General features: G+C 40.9%; 2 protein-coding genes across 3 annotated transcripts in view; one reads left to right on the top strand and one right to left on the bottom strand.

The window, feature by feature from the left end:
• Positions 1 to 3,592: 3,592 nt before the first annotated feature.
• On the bottom strand, positions 3,593 to 4,031 carry LOC118997062 (60S ribosomal protein L30-like). The gene has a single exon (XM_037060695.1). It carries the CDS (start codon positions 3,983 to 3,985, stop codon positions 3,638 to 3,640), a length of 348 nt encoding a protein of 115 aa, XP_036916590.1. The 5' UTR covers positions 3,986 to 4,031; the 3' UTR covers positions 3,593 to 3,637.
• Positions 4,032 to 9,763: 5,732 nt separating this feature from the next.
• The window catches only part of POLA1 (DNA polymerase alpha 1, catalytic subunit), a 300,925-nt gene continuing 292,128 nt past the window's right edge, over positions 9,764 to 18,560 (top strand). Inside the window, exons 1-3 of one of the 2 annotated variants that reach the window (XM_037060690.1) lie at positions 9,764 to 9,951; positions 14,526 to 14,650; positions 17,636 to 17,732. In XM_037060690.1, the coding sequence (XP_036916585.1) occupies positions 9,927 to 9,951; positions 14,526 to 14,650; positions 17,636 to 17,732 (247 nt within the window). In that variant the 5' untranslated portion in view covers positions 9,764 to 9,926. The remainder of the gene's footprint in view (positions 9,952 to 14,525; positions 14,651 to 17,635; positions 17,733 to 18,560) is intronic. The other variant, XM_037060689.1, reaches the window with a different exon arrangement.

Below are 18,560 nucleotides of genomic sequence, written 5' to 3'. Positions count from 1 at the left end.
TTAATTTGAACATTTCACCTAATATGTCATATGGTGTGCTTGAGCATGATATTGTTATGTTACAGAATGGCATGCTTATGATTTTGTAATAAAAAAGGGGCATTATGTGTGTCAGACCCTGTACTTTGGCAGCTAGGCTTCTGACTGACAGGTGGGTGGTTCCTTCTGTCCTCCAGCTCCCTTCTAGATCTGCACTCCCCCAGTGCCTCCCACAGTGGGTCAGGTCTATTTCCTATAATAAATCCCTTCCTCCACAGCTCAAAGTGGTTCTGCTTTGCTGATTGAACTAGGACTAATACACTTGTTTTTCCAAACGATACGAGGACTGTTAGGAGAGAACCTTCAGCATGGGAGGAGTTTGGAGGGCAATAGAGAGCAAACCCCATGCAACTTGTGTCTAGAAGTGACAGAGAAACCCAAGAAAATAGATGCTATATTTGTATCAGACCTCTCCCCACAGTTTCTTATAGCCCTTACCCGGCAATGCTTCTTTTCAGATCCAAGCGCTTTTGTAGGTACCTCTTCTTTCTTCATTCCTATGCTTTCCACTCATCCTCATTCTTTAAAACTTTAAAAAAATTTATTGATATGAGAGAGAGAGAGAAACATTGATTTGTTGTTCTACCCATTTATGCATTCATTGGTTGATTCTTGTATGTGTCCTGACTGGGAATTGAACCCACAACCTCCCTCATCCTCATTCTCATCCCCTATGACCTATCCCCCCAAAGAGACTGGGATGGGCCACCAGAGGTAAGCCACACTATAGGAGTGGGTTCTAGATAGTAAACTGAAAGAGGGAAAAAAACTCAAGTCCTGGATACTTTATTGCTTCCAGAGTGATTCACTGGATACATTGCAATAATGCCCTAACTTAATGCAGCACAGATCAACTGAATGGCAGGTTTCTCTGAAACTAAACTGCAGCCTAGTTCAGCTGTTAGGAAGACATCATCCACCTCTATTTGCACTGGTTTGCTCTTCTCAGTAATGGAAAAATCACTGTTGTGTCATCAAGGCCCAATGGTTCACAAGAGGCTTGTTTTGAAATTGCCTCTTGTTGTCATTTCTTAGAAGAATAGTGCATTTGATTATACTTCCAAGTTTCTGTCTCACATTCAAAAGAAGAATCATGGCCAATCTATTTCCTCAGTTAATACCTGCTTAGAGCATGCGATTATTTCTCATGACGACAAGAAAGTTGACAGAACAGGTTTCGATTAATTCTGTCCAGGAAATAGAACTGATACAGGGCTACCAAGACAATTACATCCTGTATTCATATCATAGACCTAGTTAGGTCAATAAATTACGCCATTTACCCTTGGATTATAAAGGTGTCTATTACCTGCACACTTAATGGTGGTTTTGTGAGGTCTTCTCTGCTTTTGAGTACCATGAATGGAAAGGGTCTCAGGGGATCCTTCTGAACAATTGCCTGTGGTCTACCACACAGGTGCTCCAGAGCTCTGAGGGTTGTCAGTGGGTGGAGCCTAGTCATGCAGCCCCACAGAGTTGGAAATAGATCCGCAGCAGATTTCAGCTACCCTTTATGGCACCATGTGTGACTTTGAAAAAGGCATTCCTCTGGACCGAAGCGGCCCCACTTGGTGAACAGAGGGAGGGTTGGATTTCAGCCTCTATCCTCCAAGTCTGTGGTGAGCCCTTGCAGCCCCTGACCCTCAAGAGAAAAAAGTGTTGTTGGGGAAGCAAACTGTGTCAGCCTCATCACAGGAATTTGCAGGATGAGTATCCTCATGACCCAGGAAGTGTTCAACATTGGGAGGCGTGGACGGTCGACCAGGCCTCAGCTAAAGGGTGGGTAAAACCACCCTCCTTTTGCATGAATTCCTCAGCAGCATTCTGTTGACCTTCCTAGTACCTCGTTGGTGGGCAGGGTATACCCCGAATCATTGCCTTTACTGATGTATTTAAGAGGGCCCTGTTCTGGCTCTCCTCCTCTGAGGAGTTCATGTAGCCATGGGGACCCCCACATGTGCTATCCTTCTAGAATATTTTGGAATTTGCTGCCCAAATGTCCTCAGCCTGCTTCCAGGGCCATATTCAGATTCAAGTGTAGAGTTTAGGTCTTTTGCATATTACTGTGGCCAGTGGATTTATTGAGCATCTACTTTGTGTCAAACCCTCAACCAGGTGAAAAAATAAAGGCAATTACAGCAGTGCCAGCCTTCATGGGATTACAAATCATTATATGAGGTGTTATTAAATTGACTGTTTTCCTGTCTTTAACAATTTATTTTACCACCTCCAACTTATCCTCTATTCCCGCTGCCTGTGCTTTGTCTTACTTCATACCCATCTCCCAGGGGCATGTTATGTTTATTGGTTTATTATCTATGCCTCTCAGAGGCAGGCACTTGGCTTCACTGTTGATACCCCTACTGTCCAGAAGAGGGCCTGGCACGTAGTAAGTGCTCAATAAATATTTTGTTAATTAAAAATTTTAGTGTCAAAGCATGATTTTCTTCTTGTTTAATTTGGCTTTGAGTGGCTAGGAGAATAGTGGAAAGCAAAGCAACCTGATTTGATAGCAGGAGGTACTCCTGAAAGGACTGGGGGCAGATAAGTAATGCTGAGGATGGAATTTGGATCTGGGGAAGAGCTGGTATCAAACAAAAATAGATGCATTGAGAAACTGAAGGGAACAAGAACCATTGGAATTTATTAGCTTTCTTTTTAGACACACAAGGGTTTTAATTTATAAAAACATGCTGAAAGAACCAAGCTCCAAGCAAAGATATACATTTGTTCATCCATTGGGCCATTAACAAAACTTCCCTAAGATGTTAGGGTGATGAGTCAAGTAACTCAGAAATTGTTTTCTTCCCCTCATCCCATAACAATTATTTTAATGGATTGCTAGGGTTTTGCAGATGTTTTTTTCCGTAACAGAAAAACTGACATTTTGCCAGATGTATAACTGACTTGGAGAAAAACTGAACATGATATGTATACAGTTTTTAAAATGTTACTTATTTACTGATTGTTAGGGAGGAAGGAAGAGAGAGTATGCAAAACATCAATTTGTTGTTCCACATATTTATGCATTTATTGGTTCCTTCTTATATGTGCCCTGCTGGGGAGTGAACCTGTAATCTTGGGGCAGTAGGATGATGCTCTAACCACTGAGAAACCCAGCCAGGGCTTATGATATATTTTGTAATTTTCACTACGTCTTTCCTATGTTTTTTTGCTGTTTGCCAGAAGCCCTTTCATGATGCAAAATTTCTATGCTTGACCAGAGAACCTGGTTTGTTGTTCTTTCTTCTCCCTTTCCTCTCTTCCATTCTCTTACCAACCAAGGCAAAAGGGTGTCTTTACCTTCAGCTGTGAATCTTGAAGAAGTTATTTTGTGGGAGGGTCCAGGAGTTAAGGGATTTCTTAGAACTTCTCCATCTCCAAATACTCCTGACTATGGATAATGCCTCTGAATAAATTGGTGATTATAAGAGAAACATACTTAGACATCCCATGGAACTCTACAGAGAAAAAAGAGCAACAAATAGTGTTTTCAAACTTTTGACTTAAGAAAATGAACTCTAATGTCTGTTGTTGTTGTTTGTTTTTTTTTAAACCAAGCTCTGGCCAATTTTATTAAGGAAAAATTCGGCATGATTTACTTTTCACCAGTCTGTTCTGACATGCTTCTGATGATATCAGAATCACCCGGATGAATGATAGCCAGGGTGCACACTTTGTCGTATTTTCCACACGCTGTGCCCAATTCAATATTGTTGCCACAGTAGTGATGGACACCAGTCTTAGCAAACACGGCATAGTGCTCAATTTCAGATTTTCTCAGGGCTGGACAATTGTTGGCGAGGATGACCAGTTTGGCTTTGCCTTGTCTGATCATCTTCTGAGTCTGCTTGTACCCCAGCACATACTTGCCACTTTTCATAACAAGTTGGAGCCTAGAGTTGATCGACTCCAGTGACTTTTTTGTCTTCTTTGTGGCCACCATCTCCCTGCCTGAGGTGTGGGATGGACCCCTACCGAGCACAGCCACCAAGATGGCCAGGGAACCGGAAAGGCTGAATTCTAATGTCTTGAAACAAATGTAGGTGGTTAGGAAACTTTGTGCCAGGGTTTGGAATTGAAACCAAGATACCAATTTAGAAATGGTGTCGCTTTGCTCCATGCCAGGCTCCAAAGGAAAACAAAATGTTGGGCAGCTCAGTAGTAGTGTTCTGAACCCCTCCCTGCATAAATGACAATTCAGCACAAATGCCGAAGAAAGAAAATTATTTTCCCATGTTTGTGCCACCTGCCCTAGTTGAGTGAAGAGAGAGATGGTCATCTGTTTTGAGCTGGCATTAAAATCTTAGATGGCAGCGTGGGCCTGCGAACCACACGATCACGGTTCGATTCCCAGTCGGGGCACATGCTTGGGTTGTAGGCTGGTTCCCGGTTCCTGGTTCCTGGCAGGGGACGAATGAGAGGCAACCATACATTGATATTTCTTTCTCTCTCTCTCTCCTTCCCTTCCCCTCCAAGATAAATAAATAAAATCTTTGAAAAAAATCTTATATCACAACAAACAACTGGAAAATAAAATTTAAAAAATATCAATTCAAAACAGCATGAAAACATGAAATACTTAAGGATAAACTTAATATGTGAAACTTATGTCCAGCGAAAACTTAAAAGACTGCTGAGAAAAATGAAAGAAAACATACAAAAAGGAAAAATGTACTGTGTTTATAGATCGGAAGACTCAAATTTGTTAAAAAGATCTATTTTCTTGAAATTTATCTATAGATTCAATAAAAACCCAGTCAAAATTCCAGAAAGCTTTTTGGTCTTTATTCACTCCCTGGTTCTAAAAACAAATGACATGGAAATGCAAAAGACTTGAATTAGCCAGAAAAATTCTGAAAAAATTAAAGAACAATATTGGAAACTTAGACTCCCTGATTTTATTATTTATTTATGTATTTATTTTAAATTGAGGTAGGCTGCATGAGATTTACATTTTTAAAAAAATATTTTATTTATTTATTTTTAGACAGAGGGGAAGGGAAGGAGAAAGAGTGGGAGAGAAACATCAATGTGTGGTTGCCTCTCATGTGTCCCCCACTGAGGACCTGGTCTGCGACCCAGGTATGTGCCCTGACTGGGAATCAAACCAGCGACCCTTTGCTTCGCAGGACTGCGCTCAATCCACTAAGCTACACCAGCCAGGGCAGACTCCCTGATTTTAAAACTTACTATACAGCTACTGTACTCAACATAGTATGATAATGGCATTAGTATAGACGTATGGATAAGTGGAACGAAATAGAAAGTCCAGAAATAGACCCCCATATATGTGATAGATTGATTTTTCATAAAAGTGCCAACTCAATGGTTAAAACAAATGCCTTTAAAAAGAACATGCCATTCATTGTAGCATTTTTCAAAACAGCCAAAAGCTAGAAGCAACCCTTGTGTCCTTTGATAGATGAATGGATAAACAAAATGTGGCAAGTATATACACTAACATATTTTTCAGTCTTAAAAAGGAAATTCTGACACATGTTACAACATGGATGAATCTTGAAGACATTATGCTAAGTGAAATAAACCAATCATACGCACAGACACACAATACTATGTGATTCCATTTATATGAGGCACCCAGAACAGTCAAATTCATAAAGATAAGAAGTACAATAGGCCCTGGCTGGTGTAGCTCAGTGGATTGAGCGCGGGCTGTGAAACAAAGGGTGGCCAGTTTGATTCCCAGTCAGGGCACATGCCTGGGTTGCAGGTCAGGTCCCCAGTGGGGCCATGTCAGAGGCAACCACACACTGATGTTTCTCTAACTCTCTTTCTCTTTTCCTTCCCTCTCTCTAAAAATAAATAAAATTTTTTAAAAAAGAAGTAGAATAGTGGTTGCTAGTGGCCAGGGCAGTTACTATTGAATGGGCATAGAGTTTCAGTTTGACATCGTGCAAAAGTTCTGGAGATCAATTGTACAACAATGTGGATATACTTGACACTCCTGAGAATGATTAAGATGGTAAATTTTACATTGTATGTATGTTACCATCATTAAAAATTTCAAAAAGGGAAGCCAGAACAACTGGCTATCTATAAGTATAAAAGAGAGCCTCACCCCTTGTCTCATACGATACAAAGGTTAACATGAAATGGATCATGGACCTGAATGTAAAAGCCATAAGGTTTCTAGAATAAAACATAGAGGAAAATGTTTGCGACCTGGATTAGGCAAAGATTTCTTAGGATACAAAGTATGAAACATTAAGGAAAAAATGGATAAGCTGAATTACATAAAAAATGACTTTGGTCTTCAAAAGATGCGGTTAAGAAAATGAAAAGGTAGGCAAAATACTGGGCGATAATAATTGCAAAACACATATTTTTATAAAGAATTTTTATTTAGGATATATAAAAATCCTTATAATTTAATAATAGGACAAATAACTCAATTTTAGAAAATGGGCAAAATGTGTATTGTAAACTCTAGGTCAATCACTAAAAAAAATTTTTTTAAAAAAGAAGTATAAATGATATGCCAAGAGAGGAGAGAACATGTAATCATATAAAATACTCCATTAAAACCAGAGAAGCGGTAAGTACAACATAGAGAATATAGTCAATAATATTGTAATAACTGTGTATGGTGCCAGGTGGGTACTTGAAATATCAGGGGAACAATTTGTAAAGTACATGACTGTCTAACCACTGTGCTGTGCACCTGCAACTAATACAAAATAATACTGAATGGAAACTGTAATTGAAAAACAACAACAACTAGAGAAAAGAAAAAAGCAACAAAGAAAAACAAAGAACCAACAAAAACAGTTGTAAATGGTCAATAATCACATAAAAGATACTCAACATCATTAGTCATCAAGGAAGTGGAAGTTAAAGCTCATAATGAGATACTAATACATAACCAGTAGAATGAACATTAACATATAAACTGGTAGTACTTCTGAGGATGCAGAACAACCGAATCTCTCAGATTTTGCTGGTGGGAATGCAAAATAGCACAGCCACTTTGGAAAAACAGTTTGGGCAGTTTATTTTAAATTTAAACACCTGATGACACAGAAATTCCACTCCTAAGTATTAACCTAAGAGAAATGAAACATGCCCATACAAAGACCTACACACAAATTATAGAAGTAGAGAGCAGGTAAGTGTTGCCAGTGGTTAAGGATGAGGGAGTCGAGCAGGAGGGGAACAGGTGTGGCTGTATAGGGCAGCATAAAGATTCCTTAGAGACAGAAGTGTACTGTATCTTGACTGTGTCAATATCAATATCCTGGTTGTGATACAGTATTACAGTTTTGCAAGATGTTACCACTGAGAGACACTGGGTAAAGGATACATGAAATATTTCTGTATTATTTTTCATAACTGCATGTGAATTTACAACTATCTCAAAATTAAAAGTTTAATTTAAAAATGTAGGGTGGGCCCTGGCTGGTGTGGCTCAGTAGATTGAGTGACAGCCTGAGAACCATAGAGTCGCTGGTTCAGTTCCCACTCAGGGCACATGCCTGGGTTGCAGGCCAGATCCCCAGTAGGGGGTGTGTGAGAGGCAACCACACACTGATGCTTCTCTCCCTCTCTTTCTCCCTCCCTTCCCTTCTCTAAAAATAAATAAATAAAATCTTTTAAAAAATGTAGGGTGGACTATGAAATGTAAAAAAGAAGTAAATATCGACAGGAACTCTTAGAAACATGCCCATTGTATTAAAGACATATAGATATAACATAGTAAGTCATCAAGTATAGCTAACCATTGATTATTTATACCAAGGGAAGCAAATGAAATCAAAGGTCAACCAAGATATAATCTTTGTTTTTGATAAGAATAACATATATGACTCTGGAAAGTATCAGGTTTATACATACATGTGTAACTTTTTAGCAGACTTACCTAGCTAGTAATATCTGATCTAAGAGACGTGCCTCTCTCCCACTTTTGAACACCTTTTGTTTTCAGGATGATCTTTTGAAGTAGTGCTAGCCTCACATAAGAGTCTTTTAGGTAACCCAGATATCATTCAATTCATAGAAATCTACAATGCTAAATGCCTTAAGATATTAAAGAGTGAGCTGTGGCTGGTGTAGCTCAGTGGATTGAGTGCTGGCTGTGAACCAAAGGGTCATCAGTTCAATTCCCAGTTAGGGCACATGCCTGGGTAGAGGGCCAGGCTCCCAGCACGGGGCACACAAGAGGCAACCACACATTGATATTTCTGTTCCTTTCTCCTTCCCTTCCCCTCTCTAAAAATAAATAAAATCTTAAAAAAAATTAAAAAGATATTAAAGAGTGAAAGTCTTTAGAACAGGTGGGAGATGAGCCCTGCTTTCTCATGGAAATAGGGTATATGTGGCCAGTGTTGTTCAACCTGATGTTTATGTCCAGGTTAGCCATCTTGCAGATGACTCTAACAGGTTTAGCAATTCCTTGTCTAGACCCCTTGTTCTCGATTTTGGCTACACATTGGGATCCCATCCTAAGAAATTATGATTTAATAAGTCTTGGGTGAGGGCACTGGACCTTGGGAAAGCTGCTCCTATCATTCCAATGTGCAGCCAAAGTTGAGAACTCTGCTCTTAACTTCACAGCATGACTGCTCTAAACTCTATAAACTTTATGGCTATATGTAGATTAAGAAACCCTCATGCTGCCCTCTTGGCTAAAATTCACTAAGACTGACTGTATGATGAGTGTTGTAACTCGTAATTCTTTCTTAACTTTGCTCCAATACCTTTAATAATTCCCAGATGAATTCTGGTTTTTCATTCCCAAGTGTGAGTTCAGGCTGCTGGTTTAGAAGGTTCTGAAGCATTAGTATAGCTATTTGTCATTGGGATAGGTTTTATTCATGGTGACACTGCATATATATGTTAGAATCCATGGCTCAGTTATCACAAAAGACTTGCCCATTGGTCAATAATTCACATCGAATCTCTTGAGGGCATGAATCTAATATTGTTCTCTAGGGGATGGTGAGAGAAACATTGTACATTAGTGGGTCTGAGAAAAGGATTCAGATACATTTGCCTTGATGGTTAAAGTTACTTCTAGATGTCTCTGTTCTTACTGTTTGTTAAACAATACGTGAGATGCCTACTTTGCATGTTTTGTGCCACACACAAGAATATAATGCCCTTTTTTGTCTTTAATAACATTGACATTTTACGGTAGTGTAGGCCGGATGTCTTATAGATTGCCTTATATTTCGGATACATCTAGTTATTTCTTCATGGTTAGATTCAGGTTAAACATTTCTTGGGAAGACTTATATAGGTGATGTTCCTTTTTCCAAGTGCATCACATCAGGAGGCATACGATTGATTACCCCGTACTGGGGACGCTACTTTTGGTATTTTGGCTAAGATGGCACACATACCTTTACGCGGTCGTATATATCACACAGCGACCATGTTCACACTCTGAGAAACAAAGTATCAGGCCACACTCAAGGTTGCGCAGCATGAAGCAGTCGCTTTCCCTGGCTCTGCGGAAAATGGTGCCCCCCCAACAACCATCCTACTGCCCGTCCGCGTCTCTTTTCCACGAAAATCACCTCTCAGAACCACAGAGTCCCTGCCCCCACGCACCCACATCTTTTTCCATCACTGTGGGTGCGCCTGCGCCGCGAGCAGCTCTTTTGTGGGGGCCCGACCGCTTTTTGTTACACCCTTGGGCCTCGGCTCTCCTAGAGCTTTTTCACCTCAAGGGTCAATTTCGAGACCTTAAACTCGCGCTCGCGGGAAGACCTGGGGCGGAGCACTGCACTGCACTGCACGTCCGGGGCTTTCCGGGCGGAAGTTCGCAGACTCAGGAGCCTCTGATTGGCTTTCAGGCTGGCGCCTGTATCTACCCCCGCTCCAGTTTCGGGCTGATTGGCGCGGAATCGAGAGACTCCGGGACTATGGCGCCTGTGCACGGCGACGACTGTGAGCTGGGGCCACGTGGGATCCCGGGTTGGGAGTGAGGGGACAGTGGCATAATTGTGGGTGCTGTGGACTAGGGGTTGGGTCTCTCTTATTTTTCACCAGGCAGTGCCCACGCTTGGGTCTCCCTGTGGGTCTGGTTGGCTCAGACCTTGGTTGCCCAGGGCAGGGACTTGTAGGGCACTTGGACGGGTCATTCCTGCAGGACCGTTTGCTCCTAGAAAGCCCCCTGCGGGGTTGTTTTTTGTCTGGGAGGCTGCTTCACTTCGGTCACTGCGGGTCTCCGCACTAGCTTGCTTCTTTTTTTTTTTCTCCCTTTGGTGAGTCAGGTAGCACATGCCGGCCACGCTTGTAAAGACTGCCCGGCAGGGCAGCTTTGACCAAAGGCATTTCACTGTTATCAGTAAAAGTATGCGCTTGAGGGCTGGGAAGTGTGTCATTCGGTTTAAAGAAAATTGTTTTACGAGCTGTCACCAGAAGATACGGATACATTTTGTCTTTGTAGATAGTGGGTTTCTACTTTGTGGGTTAACACTTTTTTTTTTTTTCAAATTCTATGGGAAGTTCTTCGAGTATTGCGTAGAAACAGTGTTCACAATGTAGTCATCTCTCATGAAGCTTTTAAAAATGTATCAGTTCATCAGCATTTCAGATTGTATCATTTCTTTTTCACTGTTAATCTTTTATTTCCAAAAACAGGATACAAAAATGCAAATGGCTCCGCCTGATTTCTGATTGTTTAAACAATGTTCAACTAAAGTGTGACTTTAATGAACTTGTAACTTAAAATCAGATGTATCAAAGTGATGCAGCGTCTTATCTCCTGTCGCTTAAGTGCATCACCATTAATGGGAACTTGCTATCTACCGGTCATCAGCTTCCTTTGCATTCACCTGGTGGTGAGGCAGAGGCTTCAATTTGTTCTTCTAGCCCTTCGTCTTTTAAGACAATTTGGAGAGCCGATAGCCTGGATTGCAAATGGGATGTAGGATGTGAGTACGTGAACAGTTTTTGCAGCCCCACATCAGTGATTTGCCACCAAGCTGTTTCTTCACGCTAAAAACTGTACAACATCTGTGAACATCAATAAATCACTCTTGGGAGGATACTGTGCAGTCTTGAGACCCACCCCTCGTAAGGCATGGTGTTTGTTAGGTGTTGTTGGAGACGCGTGGCTGGAATTTTTCCTTGAGAGCATACTAAAGATTGGTACCTGAAAGACTGTTGCAGGCTAGTGTCTGTCTGCTTTTGGGGAGGATGGGGGTGCTTCAGATGGTAATTTGGAACCAAACATTTAAACTTTTGTAACTGGATTTTTTCCCATGCTTCCTCGTTTTTGCTAACTTACTATGTGAAGCTTTGGAGGCATTCCAGAAAGGAAAATCTAGGCCTTTTTTCCTCCTTAAGTATTAGGTGGGGTACCTTGACAATGGGAATGAAAAGTTGAAAAGTCTATAACTAGCTGTTATGTATGAAAAGGGATCAGGGAGAATTTAATGACTAAATAAAGCATGTACAGTAGTTCATTCATTTGTTCATTCAGCAAATGTTTATTATGTACCTACTAGGCAAAGGCATTCTGCCAAGCTCTGGTGTTACAGTGGTAGGTAAGCTGGATGTGTTTTTTGTCTTCGTGGAGTTGAGATAATAAACACCTCTAATTATATGCAGGCTTCCCCGAGAAAACTGCTTTGCTTTATCTTTGTTTTCTAGATACTAAACCACGGTACTGCTGAGTGTGGTGTGTGTGACTACCCTGCATCCATATACACACAAACATTAAATGAACTTCTCTTATATTGCTGAGTACAAAGCCAAGACTCTTCATTTAATCCTGAACAACTTTATGAAGTAGACATGATTATCCCCATTTCACAGATGAGGACCCTGAGACTCTGCATTAGTCTGAGTCCTTAGGGTAAGCTACAGCAACCAACTGTAGCTATTTTTTTGAACACTTATAATTTTATTGGCCATTGAAAATGAGAAAAAGTAGAAAATACAAACATAAAAGAAATAACAAGCTATTGCCAGTTGTTTTTCATTCGTGATGTCTAGCTAATTTAAACAGAAAGGGAATTTATTAGGATATTGTGTTGTTCACGGAAACTCCAGGAGGACTGGAGGGTCTGCCTGGGACTGCTTAGCCAGGAATAGTGATTAAAGTCTGGTCACAAAAGCTGGTCCAGTGAGGAGGTCCTTGCCAACACTGGGCGAGTACTTGAGGTTATTGCTTGTTAACATTGTAGTTACAGCTCTGGTTACCAGTGCTGACACTTTTGCCCCAGTTCCTAAGTCCTGCAGCTGTTGCTACTTACAATCTCTTTCCTGAGCCCACCCCCTTTCCTTTTGACACTGGCTTCTGATTTAAAGTCCAAACAGGTGTTTCTAATTGGTAGCGCCTATTTTTTATGCCTATGCCTTAGCTGCAGGGGTGTCTGGGAAAGAGCATCTGCCTTTTCAACTTCTGTAGTAGGATATAGTCTCTGTGTCCCATCAAGACTTAACATGAGGGAAGTTTCACAAACAGGTTCTGATGCTGGGCAGCTTAAACAGCAGCAAGAGAGCTGACCACTGCAGCTCAGAGAGGTCAGCCGGTGGTCTCATATGGTCCAGTAAGTGGCAAGGCTGTGCTGTGCTGCTTCTACCTAATCTCCCATTCTCCCACTCACTCTACACTCATGTCTTACCTTCTGCACTGATTTTCCTTCGGTTTCTCAATATACCTTGCATTTTCATCCCTCTGTAATTCACCCCTCATGCCTTTTCCTCTGCTTGCACCACTTTTTTACCCTGTATTCTGATAGTGAAATTCTGTTCCTCTTTCTGGATTTGTGTTGGAAAACTTTTCCTGCGAAGCCTTTCCTGATTTCTCAGGCACAATTCATAGCTCTTTTTTAGTTTCCTCAGTATCATGTTCTTACCTCTTATATGGCACCCTGTTTATGTGATGGTGGGACCTCAAGTCCTTTTGCTTTACTTGACTGTGAGCCCCTTGAGGACAGGCAACTCTTTGATAGTTATAATTGCACCCCAAGCCCAGTATAGGGCACATTGTTGCCCGTGGAGCAAGTTTATTTGTAGACTATCGATTTTGTCAAGTTAATCTAGAGGAGTCAAGAGAGTCTTGAAGGGAACCCATTGAGGCCTACTTTTCACTCGTAGTGGTCATATATAGTAATCTCCGAAACCGTTTCATATAGACCTGCTTTTGATTTTTTAAAAATATTTGAGTGACACCCAAGATTTTGTGACTGTCATCATTAAGTACCTGCATTCCTTAATTTTTACTTAATGCCTTTCTCAAAATGGATTTAAAAGTCAAATGTGAAAGTCAAACAATAGACTGTGATGGTAGAAAGAGATTCCATTTCCAGGAAGCTAAAAGAAATAAGATCTCTAATTATGCTTCACTTTTGAGATAGTTTTCAGTAGTTTTTTTGCCAGCATTTGGTACATGTTCTTGAAATTGCATCTTCTATTTCAGTCAGACTCTTAGTCAAACCACTTAATGTTGTTAAGGATCTTGCAGTGGGATTGGAGCTTTTAGGATGCCTCTTATCAATACTTTTCCTTTTCTGTGCCTACTCCTTTTCATAAAATAATTAGCACCAAATAGAATACAATGCTTGATTTCACAGGTGTAGATGGCAAACATGCTGAGCCTAAACTCATGGCTGTCAGCTGTCTCACTTGGCTTGGTTATTCATCAGTTGGTATACGAAGGTCTTAATTCTTTGCATGAAATTTTTTCAGTATGTGTGTGACATCAGTTTATAATGACCAAAGGCATGAATAATTCAAAAGCTGAGTGAATGAACACAGAAGCCCTTTGGCATTTCAGTACTTTTTGACAAAACATTGTAACCTTTGTAATTTGTCATTATCATATTATGTCATAACCAACTAGGTGAGGCTTGGAAATCAGTGAAAGAATCAAGAACCTCTTCAGAATTATCTTTGTTAAATTCTCCCAACCCCCAATTTATCCCCTTTGAAATTCCAGGTAGTTTATCTGAACCTCTCTTCGGCCATGCATGACTTCTAAAGATTGTTTTAGAGTTAGTTGCTCCTTTTATCCTATTTTTACATTTTAAATTCTCTGAGTATGGGGAATCAGACCTTTTTGATCTTTGGCTCTTTCAGAGCACCTGCTCGTTGGAAAGAGCAGGTGCTTCTTAAAGTGTGTTGAATGTTGACTAATAGAATTCAACTCTTTTATAACTTTACCAGGCCCCTCATTTCTAATGGAAAGGATATGAGCTAATGGCCGGTCTCCCTTCTCTAATGTCTCTAGGACACAAGAATTGAAGCTGGATTTTTTTTTCCTCTTTTTGGAGGGAAACAATTTAACAGTTGCTTCCGTTGTTTTAACTGTAGCAGAGAAAATTTCTGAAGAGTTGCAGGAGCTGCAGACTCAGCCATAAACTTTGTGAACTATTTACATTATACAATTACTATTTGCGTAATATTGAAGCTGTTTTACTGCTGGCTAGAAGTGTTTCTTTGTTTTTGAGGGAAGATGGCCGACAATTTTGTAACATTTCCTGTTGGCTTTTTTTTCCCCCCGCCCCCAGCTGTGTCAGATTCAGGAAGTTTTGTAGCCTCTCGATCCCGGCGAGAAAAGAAAGCAAAGAAAGGGCGCCAGGAAGCTCTAGAAAGACTGAAAAAGGCTAAAGCTGGTGAGAAGTATAAATATGAAGTAAGTAACCATCTTTTCTGTTTTTCCCCCCTCCTGTGCTGCTTCTGAGTCATAGCCTGTAGCTAGTCACTTTTGCATATGTTTCAAGCTTGTAATAACAGTTGCTTAATATTGAACAAGCAAGGGCATGAGGTAGCTTTACAAATTATGAGCACCACTTGACCCCTAAAGTTCCTGTAAGCCCTTTATAGATACTTTCACAATTTTGAAACGAATGTAGCTGTATGTATTTTTTTTGCTTCTTAAGCACACTGCATCTCTGCTGTGTCTCATGGCTTGAATGTTGGAGAACCTTAGAGATGCTTTTGCTTCGCTCTCAAGGTATTGAGCAGTCTAGCTAAGCACTGTTGATCCTTGGGGAGAATTGTTTTTCCTAATTTCATTTGCAAGGAGAATGGCGATGGGGACTTGGACCTTACTTCTGCTGTGCCCTGATATAAGATCGAATGTCATGGCATTTTGGCTGGTTTTCCACTGTTTATGGTCTGTATCACCTTCAGCAGGTTCGCTGAGTATCTTAACTGCCTCAGGGCCAGAAAGTGATTAACTAATATTAGAAAATAACAGCAACTAATGTACTATTTTCTCCTAACACTATTCTAAGTGCTTTCCCCAATATGTTCATTTACTTAATTTTCCAACAACAACCAAATAAAGTTAGGTGCTATGATTAACAGCGTTTTGCAGCTGAGATATCTGAGGTCACAGTGGCAGAGGCTTGATTTGAATCTAGGCTTCCGAATATGATGTTTAACCATGGCCTATAGTGTACTGGGCAATTAAGCAAGCAGAAGAGGATATTTGTCATTTGGCATCATCCATTCAAGTTAAGTGAGCCAATCAGATGGGAAAGGGCTACTAAAGGATCACAGCAAAGCAGGAGTAAAGCATTTTTAATGTGGGTACTTCTATAAAGGAGTTCTGTGGGGTATTTCAGATGATGACAGAAAGTGACTGATACCCCTTTAATCAGCAATGTTAATTGCATGGTTCTAAGAGTTCACACTGAGCGGTAGCAATGTTTTTTAGAGATAAAGTCAAAATGACTTTTTATTCAACGTGACTTTTAAGAATAGTTTTCTGGTATCTTTGTGATAGTATGTAAGTGAGTTGCTTAAATAAGAGACAAAATATGCCTCATAGACTTCAACCAACAAAAATTCCCCCTCCCCCCAAGCAACCCCAAATTGGTCAGTACAGTAATATTAATTGGACTGGTTTGTATCTGGGTTGTCAAAAACTTAACTTGGTAGGGCAGGTAGTTTCTGTTATCAAATGGTGGGAGGCCAAATCAATATTTGCTGTTTGGATCCCTGTAGGATAGATAAAACAGGAGGTGAGAAACTAAGCCTAGTCCCTTAATTTGTAAGCGTGGCAGGGATCCAGTTAGCTCCGCCCATTGTACTCTCAAAGCTCAGTGTCCCCAGAGTTTTGTTTCCTATGGTTTTATCTCCTCAGGTGGAGTTAGTTGTTTTCTCCGCCCCACTTGATAAGGCAGAATGCTCAAGAGAAAGGGGAGATTTTTAAAAGAGACCTCTGAGTTCTTGCCGGTCACCACGGCAGCCGTAGCAGTGCTGCGCGTCTGTTTGTTGTTTGAACCGTGCAGAGGTGGTCTGCTCGATTCGTGCCAACACTTCATGGTGCGCAGGCCCTCTGGCAGTCGGACTGGCGGACTGTGTGGTTGGAGGACTTGCCACTCTCTGGGCTTGCTTTCCAAGTAGCTCAATGGGTTTTTAAAAATTATTATTATACAATGTTTCCTTAGTTTCAGGTGTATAGTGCAGTGATTTGACTTTATAGACATTATGAAAGGAGCATCACAATAAGTCTAATAACTGTTCAGCTAAATATAGTTCAAAAGGAAAAATATCCCTTCTCTCTTCCCCTCCAAAAGTTAGCAAAGCACTATATTCTACAGGTACACTAGAAATGCACCTGTAAGTGTACATTTTGAATGACCCTCTGTCTGAATTTGTCACTATACCAAGTCAATAAAATATTACTGCTTATATCCCATGAGCTGTACACTACAAACCCCTGGCTGACTTATTTGATATCTGGAAGTTGGTACCTCTCGGCCCACTTTACCCATTTTGCCCACCGCATCCCATCTGGCACCCATCAGTCTGTTCTCTGTATCTGTGAGTCTGGTTTTGTTTGGTAGATTCCGCATATAAGTGAAATCATGGTATTTGTCTTTCTGTCTCACTTATCTCACTTAACATAAGCATCCTCAAGGTCCATCAGCGTTGTCCGAAATGGCAAGATTTCCCTTTTATGGCCAAGTAATATTCCATTGTCTACATAGACCATCTCTTTGTCTGTCTATCAGGGGATACTTAGGTTGCTCCCAGGAGCTCAGTGGTTGTCTCTCCATAGTCTCAAGACCTGAGAATGGTGGGGGATCATTGGCAATTCAAACAGGGATCACTCAAAAAACCATTTCTAGTGTATCTGTGGAATATGGAGTATGTTTTTCTAACTTTTGGAGGGTGATAGAGGGGTGAGGTTTTTCCTTTTGAATTCTATTTGGTTGGTTGGACAGTTATCAAAAGTATCATTTATTTACAGGGCAACATCAGGTAGTGGAGAGGGAGGTGACGTGCCTTACAGGTTTGCTAAGTATAAGAGAAACCAGTCTAGAAATTATAAGTGAATAATCCCCAAAGCAGCTAATGAAGAATTGGCTATAATTCAGTTTGTTTTTTATGAAGTAGATGAGTAATTGATGGTGTGACAAGTGTATTATGCTAATGGAATCATTTAATATCTTATGTTAACACCCACCTAAAAGGAATACTAAGCTAATTGATGTCTATTTAAGGAAAACCCTGCAGTGGTGTTGAATGTCAGAACTTAAGATTTGGTTGCAGCTACTCCTTCAGGCTGCCATTCCAGTTTCAATTTTGACAATTTTTTTTTTCCATCAGAATTGTTTAACACTTTCCCTCCATTTGAAGCTTTCTCAAACTTGTATAATGGCAGGTTGAGGACTTCACAAGCGTTTACGAAGAGGTTGATGAAGAACAGTATTCGAAGCTGGTTCAGGCACGCCAGGATGACGACTGGATCGTGGATGATGGTACGTGGGAAGGAATTGCCTGCCAGACACTGTCTTAGTTGCGTTTTGTGCCGCTTTGCACGGGCAGATGTAAGGCTCTGTTCAAATCAAACCGTTGGTGTGGGTTTTGCTCAAATGCTTTACTTGAGGGTGTGGAAGCAGAACAATAGAACATTTCTTTGGGGGCATTTTGGAGAATCCAGGCACATCACTCAGGATAAACTGGGAGGAGCCATGTTCTGGTGCAGTATCCCCATATATTGTGGGGATAAGAATATTACCTTGCTCACAGGATGCCTGTGAGGATCATTTGAGGCTATGTACGTGAGGACTACTGTGGGCAGTAGATGGCACAACGCAAAGGTGGTCCATGTGCTCTTACGCCCCTTGTAGAAAACTCGAAGTTCCTGCTGGTATGGTGTGACCTCTTGGGCATGTGAATGTTGGCTGGGAGGAGGAATAGATTGCACCTGTGACCACATTTATGTTTCTATTTCTGTAATTGGATTCAGCAATATTGTCAGCTTTCCCCCATAGACTGAAGCGCTTTTCCTGGGCTCTTGACCTTCATTTTTTTACATTACTCTTCTGGTAGAGGAAAACTACTGTAAAGTACAATGTGTGGCAAACTTTCGTGCTGTGGGCCAGCTCATTTCCCTAGCTGACCTAGTTGGTACAGACACACAGAGACTGCAGGTCTGGTTTCAGACTACTGCAGTAAAGGGAGTGTTGCAATACAGAGAGCTGTAATCTTTTTTGCAGGCGTGGGTCTTGCCTTCAATTTGTAAAACAAAAACAAAAACGCAGTATTGGGAAAGTACGGTAAAGCGAAGCCCAATAAAATGAGGG

Source organism: Sturnira hondurensis, unplaced genomic scaffold (genome assembly GCF_014824575.4).
Source record: "Sturnira hondurensis isolate 20B ecotype Veracruz unplaced genomic scaffold, ASM1482457v3 Scaffold0012467, whole genome shotgun sequence".
NCBI classification, from domain to species: domain Eukaryota; kingdom Metazoa; phylum Chordata; class Mammalia; order Chiroptera; family Phyllostomidae; genus Sturnira; species Sturnira hondurensis.
This window is presented reverse-complemented; position numbering and strand designations above follow the sequence as displayed.

Excerpts from the sequence above, each read along its gene's own strand:
- LOC118997062 (XM_037060695.1), bottom strand. The coding sequence starts at position 3,985 with ATGGTGGCCACAAAGAAGACAAAAAAGTCACTGGAGTCGATCAACTCT.